At 36.9% G+C, this 16,297-nt stretch overlaps 1 protein-coding gene and 1 long non-coding RNA gene across 2 annotated transcripts; both read right to left on the bottom strand.

Annotated features, from left to right (window-relative positions):
* Positions 1–6,625: 6,625 nt before the first annotated feature.
* Positions 6,626–7,663, bottom strand: LOC140140667 (G-protein coupled receptor GRL101-like). The gene has a single exon (XM_072162424.1). It carries the CDS (start codon positions 7,661–7,663, stop codon positions 6,626–6,628), a length of 1,038 nt encoding a protein of 345 aa, XP_072018525.1.
* Positions 7,664–8,827: 1,164 nt separating this feature from the next.
* Positions 8,828–10,547, bottom strand: LOC140141125 (uncharacterized). Its single transcript, XR_011857353.1, has 5 exons — positions 10,477–10,547; positions 10,087–10,158; positions 9,308–9,379; positions 9,101–9,172; positions 8,828–8,894 (listed from the first exon to the last, which is right to left on the bottom strand). It is a non-coding gene; the product is annotated as an uncharacterized lncRNA (long non-coding RNA).
* Between the last annotated feature and the right edge of the window lie 5,750 nt (positions 10,548–16,297).

Here is a 16,297-nt window from a genome sequence, read left to right as displayed (position 1 = left end):
AGGAAGTATTTTGAAGGTATTTAGTTATGTGCCGGAAATGCACCCTTAATGACCGTTGACCCCAAATTTGTGTTTACCCCATAGACCCCAAAAACGAAGTGGCCAGTGCAACATCCTTGCATTATATTTGCTGTTGGATGTCTGTGGACGACTGTGGAATAAATACAATATCAGCTAGGCTGACTATATCAAGCTTTTTAGCTTTTAAAATACTCTTTCATCCAGAGTCAGTATAAATTTTCTGACGCTTTTCAAAATTTCCTATTTGTCGCGTTCCCTATGTTGTGGTCCAGCTTACCAAATGATATTGTGATGTGCTTTAAGTAATTTAATTTGATTATTTATCTTTGGTTATAATTGAAATCTATTTCATGAGGCATCAAATTAAGCAACAGCTTTAAAATCATTTAAATAGGGTATGTGTATAATTGATTGTATGTGTTTATGTTGACTCACTAAAGTATTGTTAACCCATACTTTTCTTTTGATTAAAAGACTTAGATGTTGTTAACTTAATTAATCAGTGTGTTTTGTCGTACATTATGAAGTGGATTTGGGAAAAGGTGTTTTGGCCTTGAGTCAGATTAACGATTCGTAACAATATGTGACCGTCCACTGCGAATGAGCCGTAAATTCCTCCCCCGGTCAATTTTGTTTTATTTCGTGTTTAAAAATAAACATCATAAACTTTAAAATGGTATATCATTTGCCTTCAAACGATATCCAAAAGCGGGGTTATGGTTTGTTAAACTTTGCTCCTTCAACAAAACTATAGGTTTTTACGTTTTTACATGTGTCTCTTTTTCCATATTGTTGGCAATAAATATCAAACAGTCATAATTGGCGGTCATTTCAAATCATCCCCAAGTCAACGAGGTTTAAGAAAGTTCTCTCATTGAACAGGATTTAGCAATATAAGCAAACAAAGACCAGAGCTATTAATAGTTCTATAGCCATCTAAGGTAGAAGCTTATTATCTACTTCAACAATAGGATTATTGATTAGTTTTTGACTATCGAAATGAGACGGATGTCGGGCCAGCTTAAGTTACCAATGAATATGACCTTCGTACACATTTTACATCGTAACTCAGAATACAATTTAGGGTATTTACGGCTCATTTTTTGCTGCCGGGTCACATATTTCCAGTGAAATTGTCTTTAGTTTGTTTTCTTTTTCGCGCAAATTGCGTGGTTGTATGTACCTTTATCAGAAATATGATGTGTGTGGGGTTTTTTTAATCGTTTTTTTTTATAAAACCCCGTTGACTATTATATTTTTTTCTGCTTTTTTGTGTATGCTTGCCTGGATTATCAATAAATCAAAGCAAATCAATCAAATTCTTATTTAAAATTGATTTTCTCATAACTGTTCATACAAAGTGGATTTAATCCCTTTAGGTAAACAAAATGAAGGACTAAACAAATAAACGTGTTACTTATTGAAAAAGTCCCTTGTTTCAAGTTCTGAGTTACAGTTTCTCTATTGAACCAAAAATCAAAGGATTTAAAAGTTGCGATGAACTGGTCTGTAATCATAACACATTTGTGCTGGGAGGAAACAATACATCATGCAGTTATTGTTAACTACATGTATGCACACAACACAAGGGCACTAACAATATGCAATTGACTCGTACAGGTAGCGCTGTGTTGTAGATATAGGAGATGAACTAGTTAGCGTCATATATCAAAAAGTATAAAAGCTATGATTTTCGTAATTGCTCTATGTTTCAATTTCTATGTCTGAATTTTAACCCGATACAAGCTTTAATAACGGGGGACCATACATTTGTATGAGAAAGAAACTCTACATCTTATCCAAACTCCCGTGTTAATCCAATGCACATTTTGCTTCACCGGACCGCCTTGACTTTGTCGCATTTGGAAGATGGGTGCCACGAAACCGTAATAGCTACAAATTTAGTACTTTCTGTCAATCAAGTATGGTTTATTCTCTACATGTCAATCTTTAAATTATTAGCATAGTCCTTACAATAACGGGGACCGCCTTGATAAGTAAATGATAGCAAACCAGTGAAAATACCGCAAAACTCAGTCAGTGGAGCTCCGCCCGTACATGTCAACAGCATAATTATCGAGTGGATTAGTCGACCGTAGCGGACAGTTCGATCGCTCATTGGATTAATGTTATCACGTGGTAAGAAATTTGCATTGGACAATCGATTACTACAATGGTTTAGTACTGCATATTTTGTTTAATCTTCACTAAGCGGGTTTATGTCTGAAAAGGTCACGGTGAATTTGCCGTGGACAAAATTGCAAAATGAGGGCAAATAACTATAGTTATAATAATAACCTATTGTACAAATTATAATCGAACAGCTATAACCGTGGGCGGTAGTTGATGTTGTCTATCAAATCTGAATCATTAGTCGTATAAGTCTGTCGTTGGTGGCCTACTTTCATGTCACCGTAGTTTATACCAAAAAGTATAATACACTGAGTTCTACGATCCCGAGGCCTATAAATGGTCGATGGGGGAGAGTTGAACAAGTTAAAAAGTAAACAAGTTTTTCTTCCAGAGGTTTCGTACATTTCTAAGCTTTTCTTAGAGATTATGGGTGTTATTGGACTGACAAAACCCAACTTTGGCAAAAAGTACTTAAGAAATGCCATCTACCTAGTTTATTTTTACTTCACATGGAATAAAAGTTGTATTTGAGCTCCCGTTTGTGCCGCCGACAAGGGGGAGTGGAAGAAGGGGGGGGGGGAGATGGAGAAGGGATGCGTTACCCCGGGCCCGGGGTCTTAGGGAGGTCGTAAAAAGTAAAGAAACGTGCCTTAATGGGTCCGTAAAAGCAAAGAAAAGGGACCTTGAAATTAAGATTTCTTTTCTTTGCTTTACCATACGGACCAACTTATGTCTCTTTTCTTTGCTTTTTTACGTTACGGGCACACTAGGATTTTTTTTTATGGGCCCACTAAGGTCTCCTTTCTTTGGTTTATACGGATACAAGGTTCACGATATACCTACTTGATCGTTTCAGCCTGAAATTGGCGAATTTTCTGCGCGTCGCGCCGAACTTGTTCAGATTTACTTAATCTTGGAGCAAAAAAATTGATCAAGATCTAAATTCCCGGCGGGTAAAATTTCGCTAAAATTGGTAACAACAAATCGACTAAACATGATCTTTTTACCAGGTTCGCCGTCGCAAATAATAAAGGAGACAAGTAGAAAAAGTGATCCCGCCTGGGAATCGAACCCAGGACCTCAGGTGTACGAGACCTGTGCCTTAACCACTCGACCACGGGAGCTTCATGATTAGGCTGGTTGAAATTCGAATCAATAAGCGGTCACTTAAACACGTTTTTCCGTGTAACAAATCGACTGTTGTTTTTTGTTTTTGTTTGTTGTTTCTTGGCGGTTTTTTTTGGGGGGGGGGTGTTGTCACGATTTCTTCAGAAATACATCGATTTGGAGCTAAGTACTACGAAATAAATTCGTCGACGGAGTGCTACACTATCGTAAGTGACATTTTTGGCCAATTTAAGGTGTTGACGAATTATGAATGCAATATAAAACACACATTGTAAACCAGATTTAAAGTTTCAAAATAATAAAATAAAATATGGCTTTTATTTAATTATCTTTATTAACCAAAAGAAGAAAAACATATAACCCCAATATCAACTAAGATCCATACCGATCTCAGGCAAGTGTAAACACAATTACAAACAGCAAATACATATTAACAATGACGAGATATATAATGGCGGGAAGAAAAAGTTATGACTTCTTGGACATTTCACTTTGGCTCATGTCTCGAGTTGAAGATTGAATATGATGACATGAGAACAGACTTGGTAATTTGGTCTTTTAATACCGTGAATTTGTTGGGGGGAGTTAAGTTGTTTAAACAGACGAGTCGGTCTATTTGTTGCCGGTGTCGATCAAGCCTCTAGAGCCGACTTCGATGGCAATTAACGAGCAATCATACCCGGCGTCGGTAATGTCGGACACCAGGGAGGCGAACCGGTCATGTTTGATAGAATTGGATTTACCTATGTTCGGCTCAAACGGCACCGACAGTTCAAAGAGAATGACTCGCGATTGTATTAATGCCTGCGATTCTATTAATGCCTGCACAACTATCGTATATGCCACTTACGAAATTCTTGCACGCTAATTTTCGTCGTTCATCTGTTGCGAGACCATCGTATGTGTCCCATACGCTACTATCTTGGACCTAAACAACAAAATGCTACATCATCGTAAGTGCTAAACAGTCTCAAACACATCACTGACTGTGACGATGACGGCGGTAGGCGTTGACATCAAGCTGGCTAAGATCATATAGCTCCCATGACTGGTAATATAGATGAAAAGTGTTTTTATTTTTAGATTCAGTAGTATCTTGACAGATAACACAAGGGCAAAAGATTTCTTGCTATTGTAAATATTATAATTATGTGCCACAATAAATCAAAATAAGTTTAAACTTACCTAAAAGTAACATAAAATAAAATTAAATTAAAGGAAATTTGAGCCCATATTACGCATATTCTTATACTTATGCTACACTGTCGTATGTGGCAAATACGATAGTGTTGCAATCTACACTCATTTCTATTTGAGTGCAACATTATCGTATGTGGCACATACGAGAGTGATGAACTCTAACCCCATTTCCATTTGAGTGCAACACTGTCGTATATGTGGGACTTACGACATCTAAATCAGTAAATAATTCATCAATTTATTTACTTTAACACCATTTATATAGTTCATATTATTAAAATTAAATTACTTTACAATTCCATGTCATTTTATGGCTACTTGGAAACAAACGAATTGGTATTGCAGTGTAATATTTCCCTATACAGCCACTATAAACACGCTCTGCAAGAAACGGTTTATTCCGTGTATGATTCTCTGTCGTAAATTACTATCAGCATTTTGAACATATCATGTTATTCTTTTATTCCATTACTGACATTTACACCCGGGGGTCACTCCCAATGTGGCCTGTACACCATCCGCGATAATCAACCTTTGAAAAGCACCCTAAAACAAGGAATTAACCCTAAAATCATACCCTAAACAGGTAACATGCGCCTGTTTTCACAAATTGCAACAAATTTCATATCCTAAATTTCATTTCCGTGTATTAGCCATTGCAATTTTGCTACCCTTTTTTCCGATTTTTCATGTTTTGGACACCCTTAACACGATACTCGCGTATCGTGCCTACCCACGAAAAACTACCCTTTTTACGCGTTTTTATTATCGCGGATGGTGTACATGCCATAATGGGAGTGACCCCCGCCCCGGGCATTTACACCTTACTATCTTATTGATATCTAATCTACATATGTTTGAATGCTTAATCGATTCTCCTATTCTACTAAAATTACACAATGTAGCCTTATCCTGGGCTTATAGTATATGCCAAGACCTTTTCAACTATAGCCCCCGGGCTACAGCCTGTAAACAGAGGCGTATCCAGCTTTCTTATATATATACGTACGTATACCGTTTTAGAGAGAGTGTGCATGCAAAGTCTTTGAGCTCTTTTCTTTTTCTTTGCCTTCCCGATTTTGTCTTTCATTTTTTGTCAGAGGGGCACGTTGCTATTACTTTTTCAGCACCCCTCCCGCTAGCTATTGTCTGCTCAATAAATAAGTTACACGTTGTGTAACATGATCACTCAGCCAAAGTGAGGGTAGATTCCGAAAATCAACGTATAAACCATAATGTGCGCTAGAGTGTTTTTTTCTAATTTGAAATATCAGGTGACGACAAAATGAAGAAATCGTCAAGTTACGGAATAAAAATGAAAGTAAATTACAGATTCAAAAATTGCACTTTTCAATTTTACATTGATTTGAACAAATCATGAGTATTCAATCAATGCATGATTGGTGGCGGAAATCGTTAATTTGAATTTTTTGGATCTGGTACCTACCATCGGTTATTGTTTCAAAACTTTTTTCAGTATTTTCTGCATTTTATATCTCAAATTAAAGCAATTATGTACGACCTTTTAAAATCAGTTTGGTTCAAAACATCAGCTTTAATACAGTATTTGGATTCAGTTCAATTCGTTGTGTTTTATGGACAACATAACAAGTTTATATTTTGAATTAATAGAACTCCAACAGCTTTTTTTGGCTTAAAATGACCAGAAAACTTGTTGTTACGAATAATATTTTATAATATTTAGCAAAGTTACAAATATAACCAAATTAATATTTGACAAAAATCGTATATTGAGAACTTTAAGATCCTTCGGCGTCTGGTTATTACATTGTTTTTCGAAATGTTCCATTATTGTGGTTGCGGAGCCATGTCACAAAATTGATTATCACTTTTATTGTGCAGACTGTAGTACGGTGGAATGGTTATTTAAATCATTTTATATGAAGTGCTTCATCTTGATATACATCAGTTTTCATTTATCTAATGTCGATAAAAACACGCGCATTGTTTCATGGTGACGAATAAACTATTTTTCACGTGATTACGTATGAAGCTACCTACATTGTATTTACATGTTGCTGATAGCCACGTAAAGGCATTATTTTCCACTGATCAAATGAAATATTGTTCTTAAAACACATTTAGTTTCGACATTTTGATTTTTGTCACTTCAATTGTCTTATTATTTGGTAATAGTCGTCTGACTAATAGACGAACTAAGTGTTTCTTTTGATTCATTCTTGGTCGACGAACCCATGCTACTCTCTGTCAGCTTTTGTTTCTTCTTAGAAGGATGCTTGCTACGCCAATCACTAATCAAAGACGATATGGTGTAAAGGTAGGGATTGAGAGACGAATTGATGGGCAGGACAAAGACAACAGACCACGTGTACGCTTCAAGTGGGATAACAACCAATTCTGTCTGAGAAAGGATGCCCATGATTATAACCGGGACCCAGCACAGGAAATCTGTACCCACGATTATGCCCATCTTTATCGCTATTTTCATCTCTTCTTGAGTGTCAGTAGATCGACCAGATTTTGCCATAGATTTTTTAAGACTCCAAAATATCGCGATGTAGCAAATGAGAATAAACACAAAACAGACAAGGTTTACTCCGAGGAATATGACGATAGAAAAGTACCAAGCCGGTTTTGAATCTTGACTGACAGGAAGGTCAAAGGTCAATTCATTACCTACGTCACTTGCTTCAAATTCAAATGTAGCAGGCCTTGTGATCAAAGGGAGACCAATGCAAACGTCGGAAAGATCATAGAAATCAGAATCAGGTCCTGCAAGAAGAACAGGTACTAGGCTAAGAACAAAGGTGAACAGCCACAAAAGCGCACCGACAGTCTTTGCTGATCCCTTGGTTAAACGAGCACTGCTAAACGGGAACACACCACCCAAAAACCTCTCGTAACTGATTAAAGTCAGAAAAAATACCGAACCCTCACTGGCGAAGAGAGACAAGAACCCTGCAAACCGACAAACGTAACCACTTCTCCATTCATCGGAATAGTTAAAGTATCCATCGCCATAATAAATATCTGCCGATGCAAGAATCAGCATATAAATCCCCATGAAGAAATCAGCCAGGGCTAAGTTTCCTATAAGAAATGTTTGTATTGCTTGTGTCTGATTACGAGTCTTTTCCGCCAACCTCCAGATAACGGAGAACAAATTACCGACGAGGGCGCTAATACCTAAAACCCACATTGAGACTCTGAGCACATAATTTTGCATAAGACTGCCGCAATTAAAAAGGGGTGGTTGTGGTTCAAGTGTTACACAGTGTACGACGCGTGAAAAGTGACAGCATAGACGGTGATCATCGATATATCTGGCAAGAAACAATACATCATAAAGTCTTGGTTAATTTTTTTTAATGATTTTATTCTGGCAAGTGTGTTTGTATTTAAAATGCAATAATTATACTAATAAGTATCGAAATTATTATTCAAATAAGCTTTTAAAAACTCCATACAACAGAACTGACAACAATAATTAGAGAATAAACGATAGGAATTTTTATTTTGCCTATCCTCTATACCGTGTGATAGACGACAGGCAGGACCAATATTTTGAGTAGTGGATGCCGGCGCAGCCGGTACGATAAAAATATTGGACCTGCCTGTCGTCTATCATAGGTAGAGGATAGGCAAAATATAAATTCCTATCGTTTATTCTCATTCTTAGTCAGTTAAATATTATTTAAATAACTGTAAACAAATTTTTAAAGCAAAAACTCATTATAAAATGAACGAAACTTGTTTACAACTTCACGTATTCTGTTGCGCGTATTGCTAGCGCGTTCGCGTATTCCGCACTAGTCTACGCATCCAGTGCGATACATACGCGCACCTCTACACGCGTGTTACGCATTATCAAGACGCATGATGACGTGGGGTCGTCTACGGCCTGATAGACGGCACCCGAAATCATGCGATTGTCCAATCAGAAATGTGTCTACGAACTAGACCACTCCCACTGACTAAGAATTTTGAAATAAACATAAAATAAAAACTTCGGTATTTTAGACCATCGCTACCTTTTCAATTCAGATGTAAGACAAAGGTCAGCCAATAGGCTACCTTTCAGACATGAAAAAAATTGGCTGCTTTTTAGAAGCAATGCAAAAGGCTGCCGATTGGCTACCGCAAGACATCAACACATATTAAAATCACACATTTGTCAAGACATATTTGGTATATTCTCTATAAAATGACAGATTTGTTTGGACATGTTGCTCAATTTCTACTAATTGTACAATATTTTATCAAGAAATATTTAAAAAGGGGCAAATAATCGTTTTCAAAAATTTACAAATGAAATAAAGGAGTGTCATTATAAACTCCTTTCTGCTACTTACAAAGTTTCCAGATTAGATAGTCCATCAAATGCCTTGGGTTCAACGACCATCTTAGCTTCCTCATTTCGAATCATAACGCTGCCACATGACAAAGAAAAGCCAACAAAACAAACATTAAAACAGTAGCGAAAAGTTTATTAACTTAAAGTCTTTAGGATAGAATAATTATATCGTTCTTTTAATTGGTACGCTTTAGCTGTAGACGTGGTATATTCAATAGAATTGATATCGATAAACACGTGATTATAAACAATAAGTCCAATGTCTGAAAGGTTCCAACTTACAGAGTTTTGAGAAGACCTAAACCTTTGAATGCGTCAGTCTGTAACGTGTTTACAGGTACATCGTGGAAGAAACTGTAGAAAAAGAGAACATTAAATAATGTAAGCTTTTCACTACCTAAGTTTTGTTCCTTTGTGTCCTTTTATCATATTTTATATTTTACTGTGTTCACAATTTTTAGTCAGCCATTTAATGTAGGGGATACTCACAGATTTTCCAAGATAGACAATTCCTCGAAGGTGGCACTCTCTATCGATGCAATCTGATTTCTTGACATATCTCTTTAATTGATTAATATTTAAAAAGAAAATGAATGAATAACATTAGTAAAACTGTCAATATGATGCTATGAGCCGTAAAAACTGCGGATTAGGTTTTTTTGGTCAGTTGGTAAGGTCTATAAAACATTGATTTAAGTTGGTACTACACCCGTTGATAAATTGTGTGACTAATTTTGCATTTTTCTCATTTTTATTTATTTTTTGAGAAAAATGCAAAAATAGTCATAAATTTGTCAAGGGGTGTAGTACCACCTTAACCCTAACCCGCCTGTATACTACAAAATACTACTCGATATATGCGCTGTTCGTGCGTGCATCCCACGTGGTGTGAAACGCAATCGCCCTAAGTGATATATAGACACGGTTTCGCTGGCCAGCGAAGCCCAAGACCCGTGGCAAAGTGTCACCGACCGAGTGCTTGGCATGCGAGGGGTCTCGGGTTCGAATCCCACCCAGAGCAAACAACTTCTTTCTTTCCTTTCTCTCTTTGTTCTTTCTTTCTTTCCCTTCCCGTCACCGAAAACCCGTGGCAAAGTGTCGCCGACCGAGTGCTTGGCATGCGAGGGGTCTCGGTTCGAATCCCACCCAGAGCAAACAACTTCTTTCTTTCTTTTCTCTCTTTGTTCTTTCTTTCCTTCTTTCCCTTCCCGTCGCCGAAAAGCCCTTAGGGGGTTAGGGTTAGGGTTTCCTAAAAAGGCTAAACTTACAACCACGTCAAGTTGTTCAATCCATCAAAGGCTCTTGGAGCTATTTGTGTCACGTTATTGTTGGCAAAATTACTGAAAAAGAATGTTTGAAAGTAAAGCGGTAACAATCAGTCTAGGCAAACTATATTAACATTCAGATTATGAAATTTTATTACTCATTTAGCACGTCTGCAAAATTTGCATCTTGTACCGATACGGTGAGTTAAGCGAAATATATCCGACATTGCGGTGATTTCCCGGGGTGATTTATTAACTATTTATGTAACGTCGGTGTTGGTAAAACTCATGAAAACCCTCATCATTTATGGATTTTAGGAATTAGGATAAGAGGTTAATATTTATACTAGGTTTCTTTAAAAGAATGTTTTATTACAAAGTGATCTAACTTACAGTGATTTCAGTCGACCTAACCCTTTAAATGTTCCTGGATTTAATGACTTTATATCTCCTCCATTAAGCTCCCTGTTGAGAAAAGAACACGCAATTTTGTACTATCAAAAGCTTCATAATTTTAAATATTATTTCCTTATTTTATATATTGGGGTATAAAACACTTCAGAGTGTACTCGGAAGTTCTTCATCTCTGAAAAACTAATTTCCATTTTTATCTGACAAGTTAACATACATAAAAGCCCTCTCAGTGATTTGCTCATCCGGACCAGCCGAAAGCCATGTATTTTTAAATATGTAAATACCTCATTTTGTCTTAAAAGTCAAAATAAGGCATTTACATATCAATCTGTAATACTGACAGTATTAACTACATGCATTTGAATGGAGTTTCAACTTCGTCGATACTGCTGTTTTCTTCGTTTTTTTGTTGTTGATTTTGTGTGTTTTTTGCAAAATATTTCATTTCAAAAATACCAAATGACAATTTGGATGATTTATCCTTCACTTCACGGTTTTTGATGGGATCACTTATTAGTTTTTCAAACAAAATATCATATACACCCAAATTTTAGGCTTTAACCGCTAAAGGCGATATCATGCTAATTTGTTCAGATGCTTTTGAATCATTCTCAGCTTTAATTTCACCTCTTTTACAAAATTGTTCACGCTTACAGCATTTTTTAAAGCTTTTTCGGATATACAATGTATCTATTAATGACAAAAATGGTGGCGCTATTTAGTTACTGGAAATTACTCTTTCAAGCTTTTGATACAACTAATTCCTTTTATTGTTTGATGAAATATGTTTATAAAATTTCCTTCTTGCTTGTTTTACCTATTCCAGCTGTTTTAATGGCAGTATTAATCACATACCCCTTGCAAATAAAGAAATATAGTTTGCATTTAGTTAATAATGAAGCCAATTATGTATACATCAAACAACCGTGACTTTGAAGCAATGCATAAACAATTTAAATGTTCTTACATTTGCGTTTTATTTTATTTTATTTTTTATTTTTTACTTACAGAGACTGTGTTATGACGGGAATACTTCCTATGACTGTATTCAGATTACCCGGACATGTGATTTGCAGCCCTGTGACGTCATCGTGTGATTTTACATAATAGCACAAGAGCATCGTGATGGACATCGCTTTCTGTCTACAATAAAAGATTGAAATACAAGTAGATACATAGTATGTCTTTGTTGAGGCCATTTCGAACCATTACTCCCAATTCCAGAAACATAGAGCACTATATTTTGTGTGTTTGTAAACTACTGCCCTGTTTACCATAATTATAATACAAAGCAGCCAATCATAATCCTTAAATTGGAACTAACTGGCAGTGAAAGCCCATTAGGCTGCGATCACATAGAAGTATACGGTATACGGTATTCGCTATACGAAATACGCTCATTCGATCAGGCTAAGTTCGTATAGGAGTATACTATGTGAACTCAGCCTGATCGAATGAGCGTATTTCGTATAGCGAATAGTGACTATAGGTCAGTTACCAATTTTCTTCGTCTAATCAAATGCTTGTAACTTTACTTCTTGAGGTCACATTGCATTCAATGAGGTGTCATAATGTGCAGAACAAAGAGTTGTTACCCACATATGGTTTAGTTTTAAAATTAGGACGGTAAACGCTGCACTAAAATCGAACACGCACGATTCTCACTATACTATACTATACGCAGGTATACATTGTACGTCCTTTCCGAATAGTGCCCTCTTATGTGACCCGGTACTATGAAATTACCTTGCTCGATTTAAGCTATACGCGTGCACCTGCAAAACGTGCACCGTATACCCGAATAGTATACTTCTATGTGATCGTAGCCTTATGTGAACCGGTACTATGAAATTGCCTTGCTCGATTTAAGCTATACGCGTGCACCTGCAAAACGTGCACCGTATACCCGAATAGTATACTTCTATGTGATCGCAGCCTAAAGGCATTGTTTGTAAATCAGGGCCCGAAACAAGAATATTTTCTTGCACTTGTAGTTACAATTTTACAATTACTTTCAAAGAGTTGACACAATCTTAAGCATTCAGAATAGTTCGGGCTAAGATATTACTACGAATCTTAATTTTTAATAATTGGTAAAAAAATAAAACATAAAATATGTTCAGTAAAAAAACCAGGGGATGTGTAATAATTACCTGTAGGGGGAAATACGATTATGAAGATTATCATTCATCCAGGTATAAATAACTATGAAATTATTATAATCTGATCTACTGGACTTACGTTTTTGTGAGTGGCAATATTTCACATCCTATCTCGGATGCAAACATATTATCAACTCCCAGGATTTCGTAAACAAAGTTCGCGATATTCGTTTGGATGATAATGAGACTATTACCTCTTATGATGTGTCAGCGTTGTTCACCTGTGTACCACCGAAGGAAGCTATAGACTGTGTTAGAGAATTTCTTAGGAAGGATAACACCTTAAATGAGCGCACGAAACTTAGTCCAGACCAAGTTTGTGAACTTCTGGAACTTTGTCTTAATACCACCTATTTCGTCTATGATGGAAAATTCTACAGACAACGCCATGGATGCGCAATGGGATCGCTGGTTTCACCGATTGTTGTAAACCTGTTTATGGAACAGTTTGAACGGTTGGCTCTTGCATCGTATACCGGCACACCCCCTACGCACTGGTTTCGATATGTCGACGACACGTGGGTGAAGATTCGTAAGGATCAAACAGCACCCTTCTTTGATCACATAAACAGTGTCAACGAACATATTAAGTTCACGCAAGAAGAACTCAAGGAAGGCAAACTTGCCTTTTTGGACTGCTTAGTTACAGTGGAAAGTGATGGTCGCTTAGAAACATCTGTGTACAGAAAGGACACACACACAGATCAGTATTTGTTATTTGATTCCCACCATCCACTGATTCATAAGCTCGGAGTAATACGGACGCTATTTCATAGAGCGGACACGATTCCGTCAAGTGAGAACGCTAAGGAAAAGGAACGCGAACACCTTCAGAAAGCCTTGAATCTTTGCGGATATCGCGATTGGACTTTTCACAAAGCTCTCTCTCAAACCAAATCAGCTGATAAAGTGTCCACCGCACATGTGACGCAAGGTGACGGTGAATCTAAACGCGGCAGGAACGTGACTATACCTTACGTATCTGGACTGTCGCAGAATTTTCAAAGATCAAGGAATTCCAGTGTCGTTCAAACCAAAGAACACCTTGCGACAAGCGCTGGTCCATCCCAAGGACAAACAACCACAGGACAAACAAAGCAACATTGTGTACGCAATTCAGTGCAAGGACAATGGATGCGATGACCTTTACATAGGGGAGACCAAACAGACTCTAGCGAAGCGCATGTACCAGCATAGGAGAGCTAGCACTGGTTGCGGAGACTCTGCGGTTTACTCGCACTTAGACAGCACTAATCATTCATTTGACAACAAGGACGTCAAGATATTAGATCGCGAAAGCAGATGGTTTGAGAGAGGAGTCAAGGAAGCGATTTATGTTAAACGGGAGGAGCCTTCACTTAACAAGGGAGACGGGCTACGACACAACTTGGCAGGGGCCTATTGTTCAGCGATAAAGAAGATCCCTCAGAGGTTTTGCTCATCTTCGACCTGTGACGTAACATCCTCTTCACAGGTCAACGAGCTTTTGCCGCTTTAACATTAGTTGGCCTGATGATGCATCCGAGATAGGATGTGAAATATTGCCACTCACAAAAACGTAAGTCCAGTAGATCAGATTATAATAATTTCATAGCTGTAGGGGGAAACTTTTCATTTAAAAGCCAAAAACAGCTTTCCCCTGCCCTAGGTCTGCCCAAGAATTCTTACCCCCTTGAACATGCCAAATGTTTGCTATACCTTTAATATGACATTGATTTCCTATAAGCCGTTTCAGAGCGTTTTAGTTGAAAGGTATCCCTTGAATGCGTGCCAAAAATCTTTTGTCTTCCCCCTGCCACTTCCTTTGACCTGCCATTACGTGACCCCTCTTTTTGCCCTCATAGACACTTTTGTACCGCCCGGGCCCTAAATGCATAGACTGATATTAAACATTGAACAAGCATTAAGGCTCGATTTAAAGAATGCAAAATTTTAAAATCTGACGCTTATTTTTAGATTAGGATCTAGTTATCTTTCATCTAACAAAACAAGAAAAAAAAAAGTGCTGTATTTTTCTGGTTTCTTCTTCTATTACACAGTCATAAGGCTCAGATGTTTGCCTAAAAACTAGAAAATATGCGCTGAAATGTTCGTAAAAATATGCCAAATTTCTAATGGCTTACTCGGCTATTTTTAATACGGTATACGAGATGTGATAAACATAATTTCGTAACTTGATCAAAATATTTAAAAGTAGCGAAACTGTACTTGGTGAAATGTAGTACAAAATATGCATTCTGATAAAAAACAAAATAAAACAGAATTACACGGAGGTGGACAAATTTGGACATCGATGCGTGCTTATATATGGCTTACCACACTCAATCTCGTCATCGCCAGCTGGGCAGTCAACATTTCCATCGCACACTTGTTGCATCAAGACACATGATCTTAACTTGACGCTTTCAGCTTTCTCACACAAATACGAACCAGGGCAGTAGACGGATGCTAAATAATTAAAACAAAGATAAGACAGTATTTACAGCTGGGCGAATGGTCATTGTCATTATTGTAGAGTTCATGTATATCCAATCCAAACAAAAATCATTCAATCGGAAAGAATGAAACGTTTTCTATCCCGAACTGTGATATAACTTACAACTTGAACACGACAAAATTATGTATGTGTTGCGTTTTTATATAATTATATTTATAATATTATTGGTTGATCTTACATTGAATAATATATAGATTTTAATGCATAGTATATTGATTTTTTTAATGCTTGAAAAATTAAAGGCAATTAAAAAAAATAATATAGAGCATTTTCCAACTTTCATGAGTTTACCACATTCTAATTCGTCAGCTTGATTGAGACAATCATTAAAACCATCACATTCAGCGCTTTCATCAGCACAGAATCCCTCGCCACAGTTGAAGTCATCCTCCTGACAGATTGCTAAATACAGAAAAGAGAACACCTTTTTATAAAGGGTAAAACAAACATAGCTACCCAGTTGGATTTTCTTTCTATATTTCAAAAAGTATTTCTTCAGCTAAAAAGATATTTTGGCATACATCACCAGCAGGCTCGTAGCATATAGGCCTATGCATCAAAGGCATCATACGTGTAGTTGACTTCATGCTTGAATGAGCACAATTTAAATGAAAGAGTTCACTAATTCAAAAATTGCAAAAAGTTAATATCGATTGTTAAGCAGTATTCAGACTTTTTATTGTACGTAAAATATTGTATGCAACATATCTACGTTGTTTAATCTATTGCCATTCTATTTCCAGTAATGTTTAAGTTCTAACGAATGTTTGATGACGTAAAATCGATAATATATTTCTACCAGATATTATATTTAACATATTATCGATTTTTCGTCATCAAACATTCGTTAGAACTTAAACATTACTGGAAATAGAATGGCAATAGATTAAATAACGTAGATATGTTGCATACAATATTGTACGTGTAATACTCGGAGTCTGTGGAGCGCTTAATGCACGTTTTCCTAATACCGGGTACTCGATTATAATCCAAGCGTACTTGCTGATAATGGTTGCCCGATAATAGTTTTCCTGATAGCGGGTGCCTGATTATAATGCAAGTGCCCGATTGCATTTGCTCTATATTGGTCTGACACGCGGAACATGATATCTAATTGAGAATCACTGATAATAAGCCGAAT

This window comes from Amphiura filiformis, chromosome 19 (assembly GCF_039555335.1).
Source record: "Amphiura filiformis chromosome 19, Afil_fr2py, whole genome shotgun sequence".
NCBI classification, from domain to species: Eukaryota; Metazoa; Echinodermata; class Ophiuroidea; order Amphilepidida; family Amphiuridae; genus Amphiura; species Amphiura filiformis.
The sequence above is the reverse complement of the archived record's forward strand: the minus strand, read 5'-3'. Positions and strand labels throughout refer to the sequence as shown.

What these genes read in the sequence shown, in the direction of transcription:
- LOC140140667 (XM_072162424.1), bottom strand. Translation starts at nt 7,663, where the DNA reads ATGTGGGTTTTAGGTATTAGCGCCCTCGTCGGTAATTTGTTCTCCGTT.